Here is a 17,656-nt window from a genome sequence, read left to right on the forward strand (position 1 = left end):
TTCAGATTTTGTTTTTTTTTCCCACGGATCACTATCTTCCACATAATCCCAACGCCGCGATTCCAAGTCTCTCCGATATTTTTCGATCTGAAACATAGGCAACAAGATTATCGATCTTCCAAGAGTTCACCACTCCCACGTACCCTCAGAAAAAGCTATCCATTCTTTACAGACCCGCGGGAATTGCCGGCAATTCTTAAAATGCTTCGTAGATTTAAAGTTCGAAAAATAATACCAGAATACCGTTAGTCGACGGAGTTTCCTTAAGTACATTACCGATAAAACGCGACATCTCGGTGGAAAAAATACCGACTGTCCCAAGTTTGGCTTCACGAAGTCGTTGCTTATACAAAAATATCAAATATTTTCTTCAGACATTTTTAAAATTTAGTAACGTACGTGTACACTATGGTATCGTAAGTATTTATCTTTGGTAAATATCTTACTTTGAGTTATTTTAAGATTTTCTTAGACATTTTCAGGGTCTAATAATATACGTGTATACTTTGTCTCTTTGGGAAATATTTTACTGGGAGCTATTTTTAGATTTTTTAGACATTTTCAGGGTCTAATAATATACGTGTATACTTTGTCTCTTTGGGAGATATTTTACTAGGAGCTATTTTAAGATTTTTTAGACATTTTCAGGGTCTAATAATATACGTGTATACTTTGTCTCTTTGGGAAATATTTTACTGGGAGCTATTTTTAGATTTTTTAGACATTTTCAGGGTCTAATAATATACGTGTATACTTTGTCTCTTTGGGAGATATTTTACTAGGAGCTATTTTTCGATTTTTTAGACATTTTCAGGGTTTAATAATATACGCGTATACTTTGTCTCTTTGGGAGATATTTTACTGGGAGCTATTTTAAGATTTTTTAGAGATTTTCAGGGTCTAATAATATACGTGTATACTTTGTCTCTTTGGGAAATATTTTACTGGGAGCTATTTTTCGATTTTTTAGACATTTTCAGGGTTTAATAATATACGCGTATACTTTGTCTCTTTGGGAGATATTTTACTGGGAGCTATTTTAAGATTTTTTAGACATTTTCAGGGTCTAATAATATACGTGTATACTTTGTCTCTTTGGGAAATATTTTACTGGGAGCTATTTTTAGATTTTTTAGACATTCTCAGGGTTTAATAATATACGTGTATACTTTGTCTCTTTGGGAGATATTTTACTGGGAGCTATTTTAAGATTTTTTAGAGATTTTCAGGGTCTAATAATATACGTGTATACTTTGTCTCTTTGGGAGATATTTTACTGGGAGCTATTCTAAAATGTTCTTTAAAAATTAAATAGCACTTGTATGTTATTGTTCCATTGTATGTCTCTTTGTGAAATATCTTACATTTATGTATAATATTGTCCCATGGAATATAATTTAGAGAGAGCTGGTCATTCCAAGATTTCTTCGAAATTTTCAGGGCTTAATAACAAACTTGCATATTATAGTTTCATCGTATGTCACTTTTCGAAATATTCTACTGCGAGCTCTTCTAAGACCTTTTCAGGGTGAAATAACAAGAAAGGTTATTATTCCATTTCATGACTATGTTGGCAATATTTGAAATTTTTAGGGTTTAATATCATAGTTTTTTCCGTAAGCTCGTCTCAATTGTAAATATTTTACTTGGAGCTATTCTGAGATTATCTCAGACATTTTCAGTGTGTAATAAAATCACTGACAGTTATTGTGCGTTGGCAATCACGACCAATGCCTTGCATTTATATGTCTATTTTATAAGATTATATGCTGGGGTAGTGCGACGGAAAATAATTTAAAGCCACTGGGAAATCTCCAAAATAGGTTAATAAGAATTTATCTGAAAAAACCATGGTACTACACTACCACCAAATTTTATAACGAATTTGAAGGTTTTAATGTAAAACAATTATATATAACCTCTGTGATTATGACCTTTTATAAAGAAGTTGATTTACAAGGCACAAATTTAAATAATTATAACTACTATACTCGTTTTTTGGAAAACCAAAACGTTAAAATACCTAAAGCTAACCTTACATTGATACGTAGAAGTGTAGTTTATTTAGGACCAAAATGGTTTAATAGTTTGGATATTAATTTAATTTTTAAAAACTATTTGAAAAAATATGTAAAAGATAATTTTACATTGTTTAACTAATCTGTTAAATGCCATTTAATTTGTTAATCAACTCGATAACGCGATCAATTGTATAACAAATAATTATTGCTCTCACTAAACACAAGCACAGCTTAGGTAGTGGGAGAAGGTTGTGCACCAAATTGTAAATGTATTTAAAAAAATTGCCAATATTTCTTGGCACAATAAAAAAAATAGTAATAATAATAATAATAATCAGCGATTATCAGTTACATTTGAGTTGAACCCAAAACGTTTTAAATTATTAAATTAGAATATCAGGAAAATTAATATGGCAATTAACTATAAAATGAGCAATTTACTACAATAAGTAATTTTGTAATTTAAAAAATAGGCATTTGCAAAAAAAGTTAATTAATAATTGGTAAAAACGAGTCAATAAATAATTACCCGAATTAGTTATTTTCATGATTTGCATATTTAGGAACTTTGACAAATGCTTAGTTAGTAAAGTTCTTACTAAATTAGTATATTTCCTTAATTAGTAAATTAGTAATTTCCTTAATTATTAAATTAGTAATTTCCTTAATTAGAATATTAATAATTTAATTAATTATAATATGAGAAATTTCCTTAAGTAGAATATTATTAATTTCCTTAATTAGAAATTAGAAATTTCATTAATTAATAAATTAGTAATTTCCTTAATTAGAAATTAGAAATTTCATTAATTAATAAATTAGTAATTTCCTTAATTAGTAAATTAGTAATTTCTATATTTAATAAATTAGTAATTACTATATTTAATGAATTAGTAATTTATATATTTAATGAATTTGTAATGTATATATTTAATGAATTAGTAATTTCGATATTTAATAAATTAGCAATTATTAAATTAGTAATTTATATATTTAATAAATTAGCAATTATTAAATTAGTAATTTGTATATTTAATAAATTAGCAATTATTAAATTAGTAATTTATATATTTAATAAATTAGCAATTATTAAATTAGTAATTTATATATTTAATAAATTAGCAATTATTAAATTAGTAATTTATATATTTAATAAATTAGCAATTATTAAATTAGTAATTTATATATTTAATAAATTAGTAATTATTAAATTAGTAATTTATATATTTAATAAATTAGCAATTATTAAATTAGTAATTTATATATTTAATAAATAAATCAATAAATTGGTAATTTCCTAAATCAATAAATTCGTAATTTCCTTAATTATTAAATTAGTAATTTCTTTAATATTAATTTAAAAATTTAACGAATCCAATTAAATTCCATTGATAATTGAGAATGAACTACAGTGAAATTCTTTCGAGTGATAATAGAAAGAACGCTGTTTTATTATTATAAACCTATCAATAAAAGTGTCTTTCATTTTAGAACTTGCTCGATTCACCTGGGGACTCGTAAACCCTAAAGCTGCAACTGAATAAAATACGAGGATATTGTGGTTTCATTTTATGCCTCTTTGGGGAATATTTTTCTTAGAGCTATTCTTCAAATTTTCATTTCAGGGGTGTATTATATTGTTCCATAAATACGTCTCCTTGGTAAGTATTTTACTGGAAGCTAAATTTCAAAATTTTCGCGGTGCAATAACAAAGGTGTATAATATTGTTCCGTCAGTGTATGTAAAATTGTTTGAAGGTAATTTTCGGAGGCACGTCATCAGGGGAAGAAAATCAGTCCCTTTAGCAAGGCAGTGTCTAAGACTCTAAACTAGCGGATATATAACGGCAATAAAGCCCGCAATAGTTAGACTATTGTATGACCAAACGCAGAAATGGTTCCCAATTTTCATCAAACAGAATGAAATCTCTACAATATTAATCCTTAACTTATTTATCCTAACCTAACGTTTTCAAAAATAGATATTTAAATCCTAAAAATTTGTGGTATTTAAATATTTTATATTTATTATCAGCCGAATATTTTTCTCAAAAATTGGGTTTTGTTTCTTGAAATTTTAAAATTTAATTCAGTTTATATTGTATGTCTACTTCTAAATAATATAATTTTTTTATCGTAACAAGCAATATTTTTTTTATAATATAATAATATTTTATTAATCGAAATTAGTGAAATATAAAAATTTTCTCCTTATGTTTATCACGAAAATATTACGATGGACCGAGTGAATACACACTAGTGCTCGGAATTGTTTATTCATTATCCACAAATTTTCCGATTTATTTAAAAAACGTTGGTAAAAAGAATATCATTTTAACTTATTTAATTATGTTTTTTACGCAACCAAGCATTTATTTGAATAAAAGTGGCATTTATTTAAATAATTGTTTGTTTTATTTAAATAATAGGCTTATTAACTTTCGATTATTTAAACATTTTACAATTTTTATTTAACTATTGGTTATTTAAATAAATATTATTTAAATATCGCCGAGCTTATTTTATTCATGGATAAAAATTAATCGAAATCCGAACACTAATACACACACCCTGTATATATTACTCAACAAGGAAAATTTTTAAAATAAAAGAGTGTTTGTGTCTTTTCGTCTAGACAAAAGCGCCGAAATAATTGACATAGTTTTGAGGACTTCGGGAAACTCCATTAGGAAGAGGAAATTAGTTTCAAAGTAGACGTGTTCGACTCCACTCTGGGGACGATGCTACTAAAAAGTTAACGTGGACTTTGATTCATAATTAATTATTAATTTAATTTGGTTTGCGTGGATTTCCCCCAGGATGCGCAATGTTCTTCTAAATTATTCTCCGATTCTTATGTCATTTGTGAAGTCGTTCAACTTTAAAAAATTCCACACTAATGAGATTTTGGATAGTGGTTCAAACATTCTTTCGCGCCTAGATGTGAGCGCAGCTACTTTGCCCAAATTCTGAGTCTGACCAGTTACACACTTCTCGTGTACACGGTAAAAATTGCGCAGTTAAAACATTTTATAACAGTTGTTTTATTAAAATGAAAAGTGGTCATGCCCAACAGTACTGGTTTAAACGTAGCTCTTACGTCACAACATACCGCTTTATTCGTTTATTCTTCGCACGAACGATTTGCACGCGGTCTCGTAAATCCAATATTACTCGCGACTGTAACGCGCACTGGTAGACACAATTGTAAAAGTAAGAACCACATTGAAACAAAAAGGTCATGTTAAATAATTATATAAAGAACTATTTGGTACACGATTAAGCATCAGCCATAATTGTATATTCAATTTTTAGATATAGCTAAGATGACCTACGTGAACAGAAACGTTTTCAAAGTATAGAAATATTATAAAACGAATAATAACAGAAGATTGAGATATCATACTTTATTACATAAAAAAGTGTGTTTCAAATAATTAAACAAATATATGAGTAGGGTTTCGAAAATATAAAACTCACATTCAAAATAGGATAAAGCGCTCTAGCAGAATGTTTGTAGGATGATGGTAGAAATGTGGGTGGAATTTCCCAAAATCTCCACCTACAATCACTGTTAGGGGAAATGGAACCAATAGAATAGTATCGCTATGTAGCGTTGTGCTATGGCCGCCATTTTGAGGGCAGTTTTTTATCTATAAGAATAAAAAAATGTGTGTAGATTCTACAATAAGAAATGAGAAATGCCTAATTTATAATTTCCATTCTATAATTTCTGCAAAACGTTTATTCTATTTGGTTTCGAGAAAACGGTCATAGATGGCTCCACGAAAAAATACGTAAATGGGGTATTATAAACTGTCATATTAGAACCATCATCTACAATCAGAAAAGAGAAACGCCTAATTTATAATTTCCATTCTATCATTTCTACAAAACGTGTATTGTATTTGTTTTCGAGAAAACGGTCATAGATGTCGCCACTATAAAATACTGAAATCGTCATATTAGAACCAACGCTACATGGTTTATTGTCTCCTGATAACGGTCTTCCTTTTTGGGGGAGTATAACCCTAGCGAGGAAGGTCAATATTACGTCAATACTAACTGGGGCCGCAACAGACTACAACGTGGTGGAAACTCCTGCTGCGAGCCTATGTATCTGCCAACGAGGCTTCTATAAACCTCACAGCAGGATGGGGAACGTCGCGCCACCAGTGAGTAATGGCGAAAGCTTGACCTTCCCTTCTAGGTTTAAACCAACAATGGGTTTATTTAAACCCAGGAAGAATTACTATACAGGGTGTCCACTAGGAAATGCTACAATGCTTATAATCAGAAGAAAATAGGGGAAGTACGTATCTGTAGCTTTGAGCTGTAGAAGGCGTCGTGTGACCCACGAAAACACCTTTTTACGCATAATTAACCAAAATGAAAAAGTAGTTCCACTTTTGTTTTGTTTCAACACGGCGATAAACGACGAGAGTAAAGACGCCTTAGCTCATTTAGCAGATAATGAAAAGGACAATATGTTACAATTGTTCAATTTGATAAAAATTTATTATTTAAACGATGTATTCATCCGCGATTTCCCGCCAAACCGTTCTGGCGCGAAAATTCGTGAAAAGTGACGCCTTTCCAATGCTGACTAGAAGCGTACTTCCCCCTATTTTCTTCTGTTATAATTCAAAATCTTTAGCTAGGAATTTAATATTTTCAGATCGCATAGCAGACGCCGGGGATCTTTTGATGAGAGAAAATTCAATGACTTTGAACCATGTCTTCAAGGTTGTTTAATATCTATTCGGAGAGCCGTTGGGTTTAGAAGATCGGTTCAAAGCAATTTGTATCTGAAAAGTGAAGGCGCAATGTTCAGGGCCTTATTTCCAACTAAACGCGCCTAATTCCAAATACCAACATGGTTATTAATCTAATTAAATTTTATTATTTTACTCGACTTTGGACTTTTGCCTCTTTGCTCTATCTAAATTTCCGGTTGGTCTCGGCTTTCAATTTTTTTCTCGACTTCCACCACTTTGCTTCCCTTATCTCCGCTCTTGAGTTCCTTGCGCCCGTCCCGACCTTTACACTTTTTAATGGGTTAGTGTGAAATTCGTACAAGGGAAGTTAGTGTGAAAGGGACTTCGTAGAAGGGGAGGTTTAGTTGGGATTTTTAAGTAGTTCAGGACCTTTTTCTACGCGTGTTACAGCTATTACGTTTTTGCTACAGCGTTTACCTTTCTTACGTACAAATCAGATCTAAATCATTAAAACTAAGACCCCGGGCGAAGCCGGGTATTAAGGTATATTCCCATTCGATCAAAATCCCATTCGACCGAATTCAATATGTTTCCGAAATATAGCCCAAATGGCGGATTCGGTTCATTGGGACCTTTTGTTTTGTTTTTTACTTTTGCCCCGAGATATAGCAGGGTACGCAAAAAACGTTATACCCAAACAAAATTGCTACAGGTGTACTAACGGTAAGGTTAGGTTAGGTTAGGTTAGGTTAGGTTAGGTTAGTCTCTCACTTCCCTAGGGTGGCGCGCTTTTATAAATATATTTATGCTTTGAACTTTTTATTTATATCAAGAATACTATAATTCGAACAATTTCATTTTTTAATGTGAATGGTTAAGTTTGTAGCAATTGCTATTTTCTCCATTTTAGCTAACTGGCTCCAATAAGACTATCAACACTTATTTATATAAGAAGTAAACCTATTTAAAAAACGTCTCATAAAAACGAAATTTGATGTACTATAAAAAATAATATAAACGTGCAAAATTGGGCTGAAAACCGCACAATTGGGGTATTTTCGATCGATTGGGACTCAATGTCAAATCGTTTTCGAACGAATGGGATTTCGGTTGAATGGGACCAAAGCATTATTAAAGCTAGTTATATATAAGTACTTGAAGCAAAGTTTCCTCAAATGGCGAAATGATTGAACTTTATAACTAAACTTAATCTAAATAAAGTTTGTAAGAAGCTAGTCTGTGGGAACCTACTATCGTGGGAAGAGACATTTAAAGAGAAAAATGGAATTTCAGTTTTTTCCCGAGCTACAGAATTGGATTAGTTGGATCTGCCATGGATTAAACACTTAAGGATGTTCCACGGGCGAAAAAACACACAAATGTCCTGTCACGTCGCCACCTAGCGGCGCGAGTCCGAAAAACCGGAAATGTATTTTTCTCTCCGCTCTATCCAGGGGCAAACAAACCCACGTGCTTTTAAATAAATAATGGTATCGAAAAAATAGCAGACGAATTCTAAAAATCACGGTATAAAAGTTCCAAAAAATAACAGATGGCGCTACAAACTCATATCCGGTGCCCCTGGATAGAAGAAAAACAAAAAATAACACCTAGCTAACGAGGACTTTGCCTTATGAAGCTAGCCCGTGGAACATCCTTTAGTGTTTAATCCATGGATCTGCAATCACGAGTAGAGGTCACACTTTAATATATCTTAGTAGAGAAAATACATCTAGGCTGATAATATGAACCTAAACAAATTTGGAAATCAAACAAACCTTTCGAAACACCTATCGTGATAATATTTATAACCATATTTGCATCAATCGTTAATTTATTTGAATCAATCGTTAATTTATTTGAATCAATCGTTAATTTATTTGAATCAATCGTTAATTTATTTGAATCAATCGTTAATTTATTTGCATCAATCGTTAATTTATTTGAATCAATCGTTAATTTATTTGCATCAATCGTTAATTTATTTGAATCAATTGTTAATTTATTTGAATCAATCGTTAATTTATTTGAATCAATCGTTAATTTATTTGAATCAATCGTTAATTTATTTGAATCAATCGTTAATTTATTTGCATCAATCGTTAATTTATTTGAATCAATCGTTAATTTATTTGAATCAATCGTTAATTTATTTGAATCAATCGGTAATTTATTTGCATCAATCGTTAATTTATTTGAATCAATCGTTAATTTATTTGCATCAATCGTTAATTTATTTGAATCAATTAATTTATTTGCATCAATCGTTAATTTATTTGAATCAATCCTTAATTTATTTGAATCAATCGTTAATTTATTTGCATCAATCGTTAATTTATTTGAATCAATCGTTAATTTATTTGAATCAATCGTTAATTTATTTGAATAATTTGTATTGCAGGATTTCTGCCAGCAGTGGACGGTTCAGCGAAAGGCAACTACGGTCTGATGGACCAAGTGGCCGCTTTGCACTGGATCCAAGAGAACATTGGAGAATTTGGTGGAGATCCCAGAAACGTGACCTTGTGGGGGCATGGTCACGGTGCTGCCTGCGTAAATATATTGATGCTTTCGCCAATGGCACGCCGTAAGTTCAACAATCTTCTCATTTAAAGCAAGTGGCGACTCTAGTGTAATATCTTGATGGCTCAATAGATGTTGTGGTCGGCTGGTGACTCTGACCTAGTGTATTAGGTCCGGCCGAGGCTTAGCGACAATTTGTATTTGGTTAGTTCTCATAAACATCGTTTCAATCGAACAAAATAAAGGTGAAATATGGAAATTTACATACCTTTATTATAGCTATCAACAAGGGCGTATTTAAGGGGGGTGCCTAATAAAAATCAGTGAAACTTCCGTCAGCACCCCCCCCCCCTGGAAATTTTCCCTCAAAACCCCCCCTGAAATAAAATCCTGGATACGCCCTTGGCTATCAATAAAGATATTATACTCGAAATCAATGTTACCTGAGACCACTAAAGTGATCCACATTTAACATTAATAAATATCCGAGTAACTTCATTATCTGATCAATAGATGGCCTTACTCCACTTCCGTTTTTTAAAGACGCAATTTTCAAATAACAGCACCCACAATTTACGGACTTGGCACTCTAACAGTCTAACTCGCGGGAAAAATAGTCATATTACTTTACACAGAAAAATTTGCAGTTTTCTATCCAATCGTAGTCCTTTTAAAACAGTGTTACCATGATCTTTTTAATGTAGAAGCGAATGTTATGACGAATAACCATGGTTGAGGTACTTACTTTAAATTCAATGTTTAAAGGGAATATAACCCGCAAAGCAATCTTTATGGAAGACCCCTTCAATTTTTAAAATTTCCCTGTGCAGTGGCGTCAAACATTTTTAAAGCTAAAGGTAAGAACGACCAGAGGTGCAAACATTGGTGTTTATTATTGAGTTTATATTCCCTTTGGCCGGGTTCGATCCCAACTTGTGGCACTGGGTGAAAACTCGGAACTACTCTCTCCCCGCTGGCTTAAGGGGTTTTCCACCGAGTTCTTCGGTTTCCCCTTCCATAAAAACTTTTTTAGATTAACGGTAATAGTTAGTATAGGGAGCTGTTGGCTCGCGTGGCATGTAGTGCTTGCTACCACCCTCCTACGCATTGCAACCCGGCCATCTGTTTAAAGGCATAATAAGTCGCGAGATGACTTAGGCCTAAGGTGGTGCCTTGGGTATTAGCCTAGCTGATTATTATTATTATAATTATTATGTGGATAAATATTTGTAAGAAAATACAATTTATTGCACCAGCCCTTTCCAGCAATTACTTCATATTGGTGGCCGACAATAAATTTAACCTAACTCAAAACTAAAAATATTTATCACAGACTATTTTTCCGGAATAAGGTAACAGGGATTTCGGGTATAGTAGCTTTTTAAAAGAATGACGATGTATTTACTTCGTAGGTTGAACCATATGTAACCTAATTACTCATAAGTATGCCTCTATATACCAATTCTATCGGAAAAATTTCAATTAAAGACCTTGTTTCACACGAAATTTACAATAAGTGGGCCCAAAAATTTAAAATTCTTATCAGTCTTGCACTATCGAAAAGGTTACCATGGAAACAAAATATCGCGATCGCGAGACACGAGCTAAGCCAATGAATTCAGAACGTTTTAGAAATCCACTTTACCTCGTATCCTGTGAACAAGGTTTCATGGTAGAAGATCTTTTATGACATACTTATGAGTTACACATCATTTAACTGAGAAATCGACCGATTCCTCGAGAGATAAAATTAATATATTTCAGGACGCGGCTACGATAGGGGCGACACTACACGGGTTTTCAAGGAACAGCACCCATTTTACTAGGAAGTCGCCATTTGCTTTAAGAAAAAATGATTTGAGAATGTGTGCAAATAAAATGTGCTACGGGAGATGCGATGGAAAAAGGGAGACCATGTATTTGTTGCTAATTTTATCTTCAGAGCTCTATTTTTTATTTTATGGTGGTACTCTGTTGTTTACGATTTTTAACATGGCGGGTACTAGAACTTTCAATCTTCTTCCAGAAGGTGAAGTATTATAGACCTATTTCTAAAAGCAGATTTTTGAGTTGACGTTCGCCGTCACGGCGTTTTCGTCCGAGTGAAAACGGACCTCAGGCGATCAGTTGCAGAGATCTAACACTATGGCATCATTTTAGTCTGAGGTGGTGAATAGTTCGAATCAGGGTAAAAACGTCATCCCCATATGGCTCCTGCAAGGTACCCTAGAATTTAATCCCGCGAGCGACCAACTCAGTCTATAGCATTGACATTTACAAAATACTTTTAAAATAAAAGGTATGACTTAAAGGGGAACGGTCAAGCTTTAACCAGTTAGATAGCCCTATAACCCATTAAAAACTCAAATTTATGGCGAAAACCGCATCAAAAAATATTGAGTGGTTAATTTTTAATAAAATAATGAAATTTCGGGAAATCGAAAAGCACGCGTCCGCCGCGACACCTGGTGAGAAGTTGGTGAGACGGAAAAACAACGTTAAAGCGCGTGCTGCTGAAGACGCGAAAAATTTGTTTCGCACGCGCGGCGCGTTCCAGTTATAAGAGACTTAAGCCTAAATTGCGCGATTTTAAAAGTTAGGATAGTTCGCAAATCGCTCATACGGGGTTAGGGGCGCTGGCGGCAGCCCCTAAGATGGCGGCGAAAATTCAAACACAAACAGCTGGCGTTTATTTTCGTTTCAACTTTTTGGGCCAAAAGCTATTTTTTCAAGACAAAAAAGGTACGTGTTAGTATATTGAACGTCTTGTTAATCTTTTGATACGGAAATAAAGCCATATTTGGAAAAGCTTGGCCGTTCCCCTTTAACTTTATATTCCTCAATAGTAAGAAGACTAAATTTAATATGGATTTAAAAGAAATGATAAGAGATACATTAATGAAATAAACAAGATTCAATCGTAATTCCCTAACACACAAGATACTTTAAAAACTAACTAACTTAATTAAATTAAACTTAATTAAAAACTAACTAACTTAATAATAATATTTCCCCTCATGGAATATTCCAATACTTAATCGTCTTACGAAATGATATATTTATATATGGCCTAAGTAAATTAAATATTTTGAGCGGGTTAACAATTAATGTATCGCGATACAACTAGTTTTTACATTTAGAATTCTGAATGGAATTAAGTAACAAGAGCTCCTTAAGGAGATTATCTAAACATACAATATAGTGTAACGTAACCTCCGAACTGGATTTTAAAACCCTTTGAGGTCTAGCTTAGTGCGCGATGTGATCTTCAGATTATCGCGTTATTAAAGTTTATACTCAACGACAGATGACTGTTCTTGGTGTGAGTCCATAGTTGTCTCGAAGAATGTCGCACTCTAGTAGAGAGTGGATGAGGAAACGGCTGGCTCCGGGACGTGGATACGGAAGTTTGTTACGATGGCACACATTACACCTCTTTTACGGTACTAACAAGGAGACTACCCGTGGTGGTTATCACCGATTATGTTGAAACTAGCGGTTAGGTAGACCTTATGTTAGTATGAAAGTTACCAAAGGGGAAAAGTTGCAATGGGTTTTAGATTATCCATGGCAACCTAAAATGTTTTTGATCTCTCAAAACAAAAAGCTCCATTTAAAAAAGCATGGGATTTTCTCGGTTTCACAAGGTACTTAATTAATTAAAAAATTTTAAAAAATAAATTTACAAAACTTACCCAAAAAGATGAATTTCACCTATTTTAGGTAAAATTGATCATGGATTTTGGGTAAAATTGATCAATTTTGGTTAAATTTTAACAAAATTTGGGTAACCGAGAAAATCCCATGCTTTTTTAAATGGAGAGGGCAAAAACATTTTCGGTTGCCATAGGAAAACTAAAGCAAATTGCAACTTTTCCCTTTGGCAATTTTCATACTACTATAAGGTCTGCCTAACCAAGGAGTTTCAAAAAAATCCGTGATAACCACCTCGGGTAGTCTCCTTGTAAGTCCGCGAGTTTAAAGTTTTAAGCCGAAGCATCACGACTAACCATTGACGGGTGGCGAGTTGAGTTCAGAGTAGAGACTAGTTGTCCACGGTAGTTATCTTTTTGTTTACTGTAGCGCGTGCAAGAAACCCCGGGTTATAGTTTGTGGTCGATTGACGTTAATGGAAAATCCTAAGCTTTTCCAAAACACATTTCACCGTTTTTGGTCCGATATATGTTTTACAATCAATATCGCTATAACATATATGCATGGAAAACAATTGTAAAACCTCAACGGTTAAAATCTACTTCCATATATCGGTGATAAGCCTGTATTTTATTTTTGAACTTAGAATATTAGATTTGGGTACATTTGTTCGAATTTCATTCGTCCGAACGGTGGTACAAATGCCCGAATGATCATTTGTTCGAATGCCGGAAAACAGGATCGTGTGTCCGAAAACGTATTTAATTTGCCCGAAAAATTTTTCACAACGTTTGTTGGTGATTTAGTCGTTCAATTAATGTTAACTTTAATGGCGAATTTCATTTGTTCGAATAATCGTTTGTCCGTTTATTCGAACATTAGGAATTGTTTTTTTTAAATATTGTTAATATAAGAAAATAGTAACATTAACGTGAACCTAACCTAACCTAAAATATCCACAACATTCAACGCAATATGAAATACTAATTTAGCGACAGAATTCGGACAAGTGATGCTACCGATTCGGACGAATGAAACAATATTATAATATATATTTTCGGGCAATTAAAATGGTACGACTATAAAAGATCGTTACACTCTTACTCTTTGTGGCCTTTTTACCAGATAAATTCTAGATAATAGACGATTTTATCGCCTTACTTTATAACAATCAATAATAATAATCAGCTAAGCTAATACCCAATGAACCGCCCAGGCCAATGTCAAATAGTGAGTCTTAGTGACTTGTAGCGCCAATTGGCGGTGCCCAGGTTAAATTGCGTAGGATGGTCCTACTTTTGAGAAGGATTAAAGATGAATAGTAATTAACTCCACCCAAACAAGCGATTAGCTTAATTTAGCCTAAAATGTGTACACCTTTTGTTCCAGACCAAGCTAAAAGTATCCCTATAAGTTGACCTTTTCCTTATGGATTAAATTCCAGCCCAATATTACTTATTGGATAGGCAATCGATCGATTCCAACTATAGGCATCCTATCAGAAAAAGGATATTTAATTAGCATATTTCGTAAAGAGGATTTTCCGAGAAAACGATATGTCTGCAAATTTAAAAGGAAGAACTTATCAAACACATTTTTCGAGATCTCGAACTCTCGGAGCTACACCCTTCAGAGCCTAGTTTTCTCTTTAGTTGGAACACACTTTTTTCTCCCAGAGCGTCGAGTTTTTCCTTTCCAAAAATAGGGCGTAAGACATTCATTCAAAAAGGATTTGGGACCTTCGAGATTTCAAAGCAAAAACCTTTTACAGATGTTTTCGATCCTAAAGGTCCAACAACAACCTTCTAAACATACACGGAAGCTTACATATATGTATAAGATATAAAATGCTAAAATAAAAATACCACCTTTTTCGGGGACCCAAGTGTTGGAGAATCAGTATGTAATTATTTATATAAGCTAAGCTGTAAGACTGAGTTACGCAACGATCATACGAAATCGACTCGATAACAAGCTTCTTTAAAAGTATTTTACACAAAATTTAAAATATAACTAGAATTCTTCAAGATCAGTTGCTATAGTACTGAACACGACGAGGAAATAGTAAGCATGTATTGTAGTTCTTTTGGCCTTTTGCCCGTTTTTGTAGTATCGGCCAATCGTGTTTCCTTATTCGTGTATCCTGGTTCATCTGAAAAATTATTAAAAAAAGTACTTTATTAGCTGTCGTGTGGCCGATAGTGCTGATAACAAATTTAACATTTTTTACCTAGAACTGCCACACGTATGTGAAACATAATTATAACTTTATGATCCAACTTTTTGAATGGAGGTTACCTTAGCTTTATACCAAAAATCGTCCTTTTAACTAGTTGTCTATTTAGAAAACGCGAATTGTAAAAACGAAATGGTTTGTTTCTCGCTGTAACTAAATGCAAAGAGATAACTAAATAAACCACCATAATAGCAGTGTTGCCGGTTATGATTGTACAAATTAAGATCGCCTACATCGATCCAATTTAAAAAGCAAAACTTTAATTTTAAAAAACAACGAAAAAAACTATTTAATGGATGTAAGGGAAATTTATGCCACAGATTCGAAAATATTCACTTTCAATTAGGCAGCCAACGACATCTCGAAAATGACCCAGAAGTTAAATTTACCAGTGTGATTGAATAGTGGCAAAATATCCTTTGCGTTTTGAAGTACAAAGGAACCCCCCCCCCACACAATGACCCCCACACAATGACCCCCCCTCAAAGAGCTACACCAATTTATGCCTCGTTTTCAAAACGAACCACCCACTCATTGCCCCACCCCTCTGAAGATTTAAATAGTTGGCAAATTTTGGTCTTGTTGGCAAAATTAAGTGTATCTTACCTTTGATTTTGAAATTCAAAAAGCACCACCAACTCAATAGCCCCTCTCTCCCGAAGATTTTAGTGTGCGCAATGTAAGGTCTGGTTGGCAAAATCAAGTGTATCAACCTCGCGTGCTTAGCAGTGAAAGCCTCCGACAGCACCCCCTTCGACTTGATACCGTCATGACTGTCAGTTTTAGCCCCGTGAAAGCCTCCGACAGCATCCCCTTCGACTTGATACCGTCATGACTGTCAGTTTTGGCCCCGTGAAAGCCTCCGACAGCACCCCCTTCGACTTGATACCGTCATGACTGTCAGTTTTAGCCCTGTGAAAGCCTCCGACAGCACCCCCTTCGACTTGATACCGTCATGACTGTCAGTTTTGGCCCCGTGAAAGCCTCCGACAGCACCCCCTTCGACTTGATACCGTCATGACTGTCAGTTTTAGCCCTGTGAAAGCCTCCGACAGCATCCCCTTCGACTTGATACCGTCATGACTGTCAGTTTTAGCCCAGGCAAACCTTTGAAAAGGGAACACACCACAGTGGGCGCTCAGATGTGGGGAGTGGGTAAAATTCCCCCCGAAATTTGAGAGCGGCCTACCGGGACAGAAAAAACCTCAGTCAATATAGCGTGATAATGTTGGCCCGGCACTATAACGACAGAGAAGAAACCTACAGCGATGGCCGGTTAGAGTGGTCAAAAATCTGGTCAGTAAACTCCGACAGTAGAAAGTTGAGGCTGAAAATATCCCCTGCCTCAAAGAGTGATAATAAGAGCACCCGCAGCCTGCACCATCCTAGGCGCGTTGCTTGTGAGAGAGTTGAGGCTGAGGCTCGAACGACGACGACTATCAAGTGCTTTTATTAAATATATATATATGGGGGGTTTCAAAAGGTTACGCAAAATTATCAAGGACTTGCAGGGGGTGAGTTGAGAAGTATGCTTGCTTTTTTTCCCTTTTTCTTACAATGAGTTAAAAGAGTGCCTATTAGCGCCTGGAAGTAGGCTGCAACAAAGGCAAAACCAAACAGCAGGGACATTAAATACTGTTCAAGTTTACTTTTTATTCTGGTTACCTGGATTTGTTTACAAAGTCCTTCTTTACCTATCGCATGAACCCAAACTTAAATGTTCGCACTTCTCTGCTGCTTGGTTTTGCGGTTGTTGCAGCCTACTTCCAGGGGCCAGTAGGCCACCTTTTGAAGCTCTCTGGCGCTTTGTTAACTCATCGTAGGAAAATGGGGAAAAAACAGGCATACTTCTCAACTCAACCCATACAACTCCTTAAAAGTGTTGCATAAACTTTTGAAACACCCTGTACATATCTTCCACATTATGATAAAAATGGCGGCTATGAAGATTTGTGTGTGTTGCGCATCTGGGGAATTGAACTCGAGGATTCTGTCTCTCTTAGCACTTTAATATAAAAGGAATCTCTAGACTCCTCGTCTGAACTTTTGCTTGAACCTTTGGACAGGTCTGTTTCATCGAGCCATTCTTCAGAGTGGGTCGGCCTTGAGCCCCTGGGCGATAGCGAGAGAAGCGCCCGCCAACGCGCGCCATCTAGCGAAGATGCTGGGCTGTCCTCTGCACGACGGAGTGGCTGCCGTGGAGTGCCTGAGGCAGCGTCCTGTGGAGGACCTCTTGAAACCTCACATTGCTCAAGGATCGCTCAATGAACAACATTTGACTCCCAGGTCAGTACAGTTTCGTTATAGCCACATTTTTCAAAAGCGAGAAGACACTTTCGCCAAGGGTAATGCCATAAGAGGCCTATTTTTAAATACCCGAAGTATTACCAGATGGCAACAGCAGTCTGACACGTTGAAAGTCTAAAAACTTCGAAAATTGTAACAGCTTTTTACGGTTAAAATAGTGTTAGAGGTAGTTTTTTTTGTAAATTAATAAGCATTTA

General features: G+C 34.5%; 1 protein-coding gene across 3 annotated transcripts in view; it reads left to right on the plus strand.

The window, feature by feature from the left end:
* LOC149949776 (neuroligin-4, Y-linked-like) overlaps positions 1 to 17,656 on the plus strand; it is a 213,109-nt gene that overhangs the window by 137,013 nt on the left and 58,440 nt on the right. For all 3 annotated transcript variants that reach the window (XM_090169294.1, XM_090169295.1, XM_090169296.1), the window contains exons 3-4: positions 9,141 to 9,326; positions 17,219 to 17,438. In XM_090169294.1, the coding sequence (XP_090025420.1) occupies positions 9,141 to 9,326; positions 17,219 to 17,438 (406 nt within the window). The remainder of the gene's footprint in view (positions 1 to 9,140; positions 9,327 to 17,218; positions 17,439 to 17,656) is intronic.

This window comes from Leiobunum rupestre, chromosome 3 (assembly GCF_980474605.1).
Source record: "Leiobunum rupestre chromosome 3, qqLeiRupe1.1.hap1, whole genome shotgun sequence".
Classification (NCBI taxonomy): domain Eukaryota; kingdom Metazoa; phylum Arthropoda; class Arachnida; order Opiliones; family Sclerosomatidae; genus Leiobunum; species Leiobunum rupestre.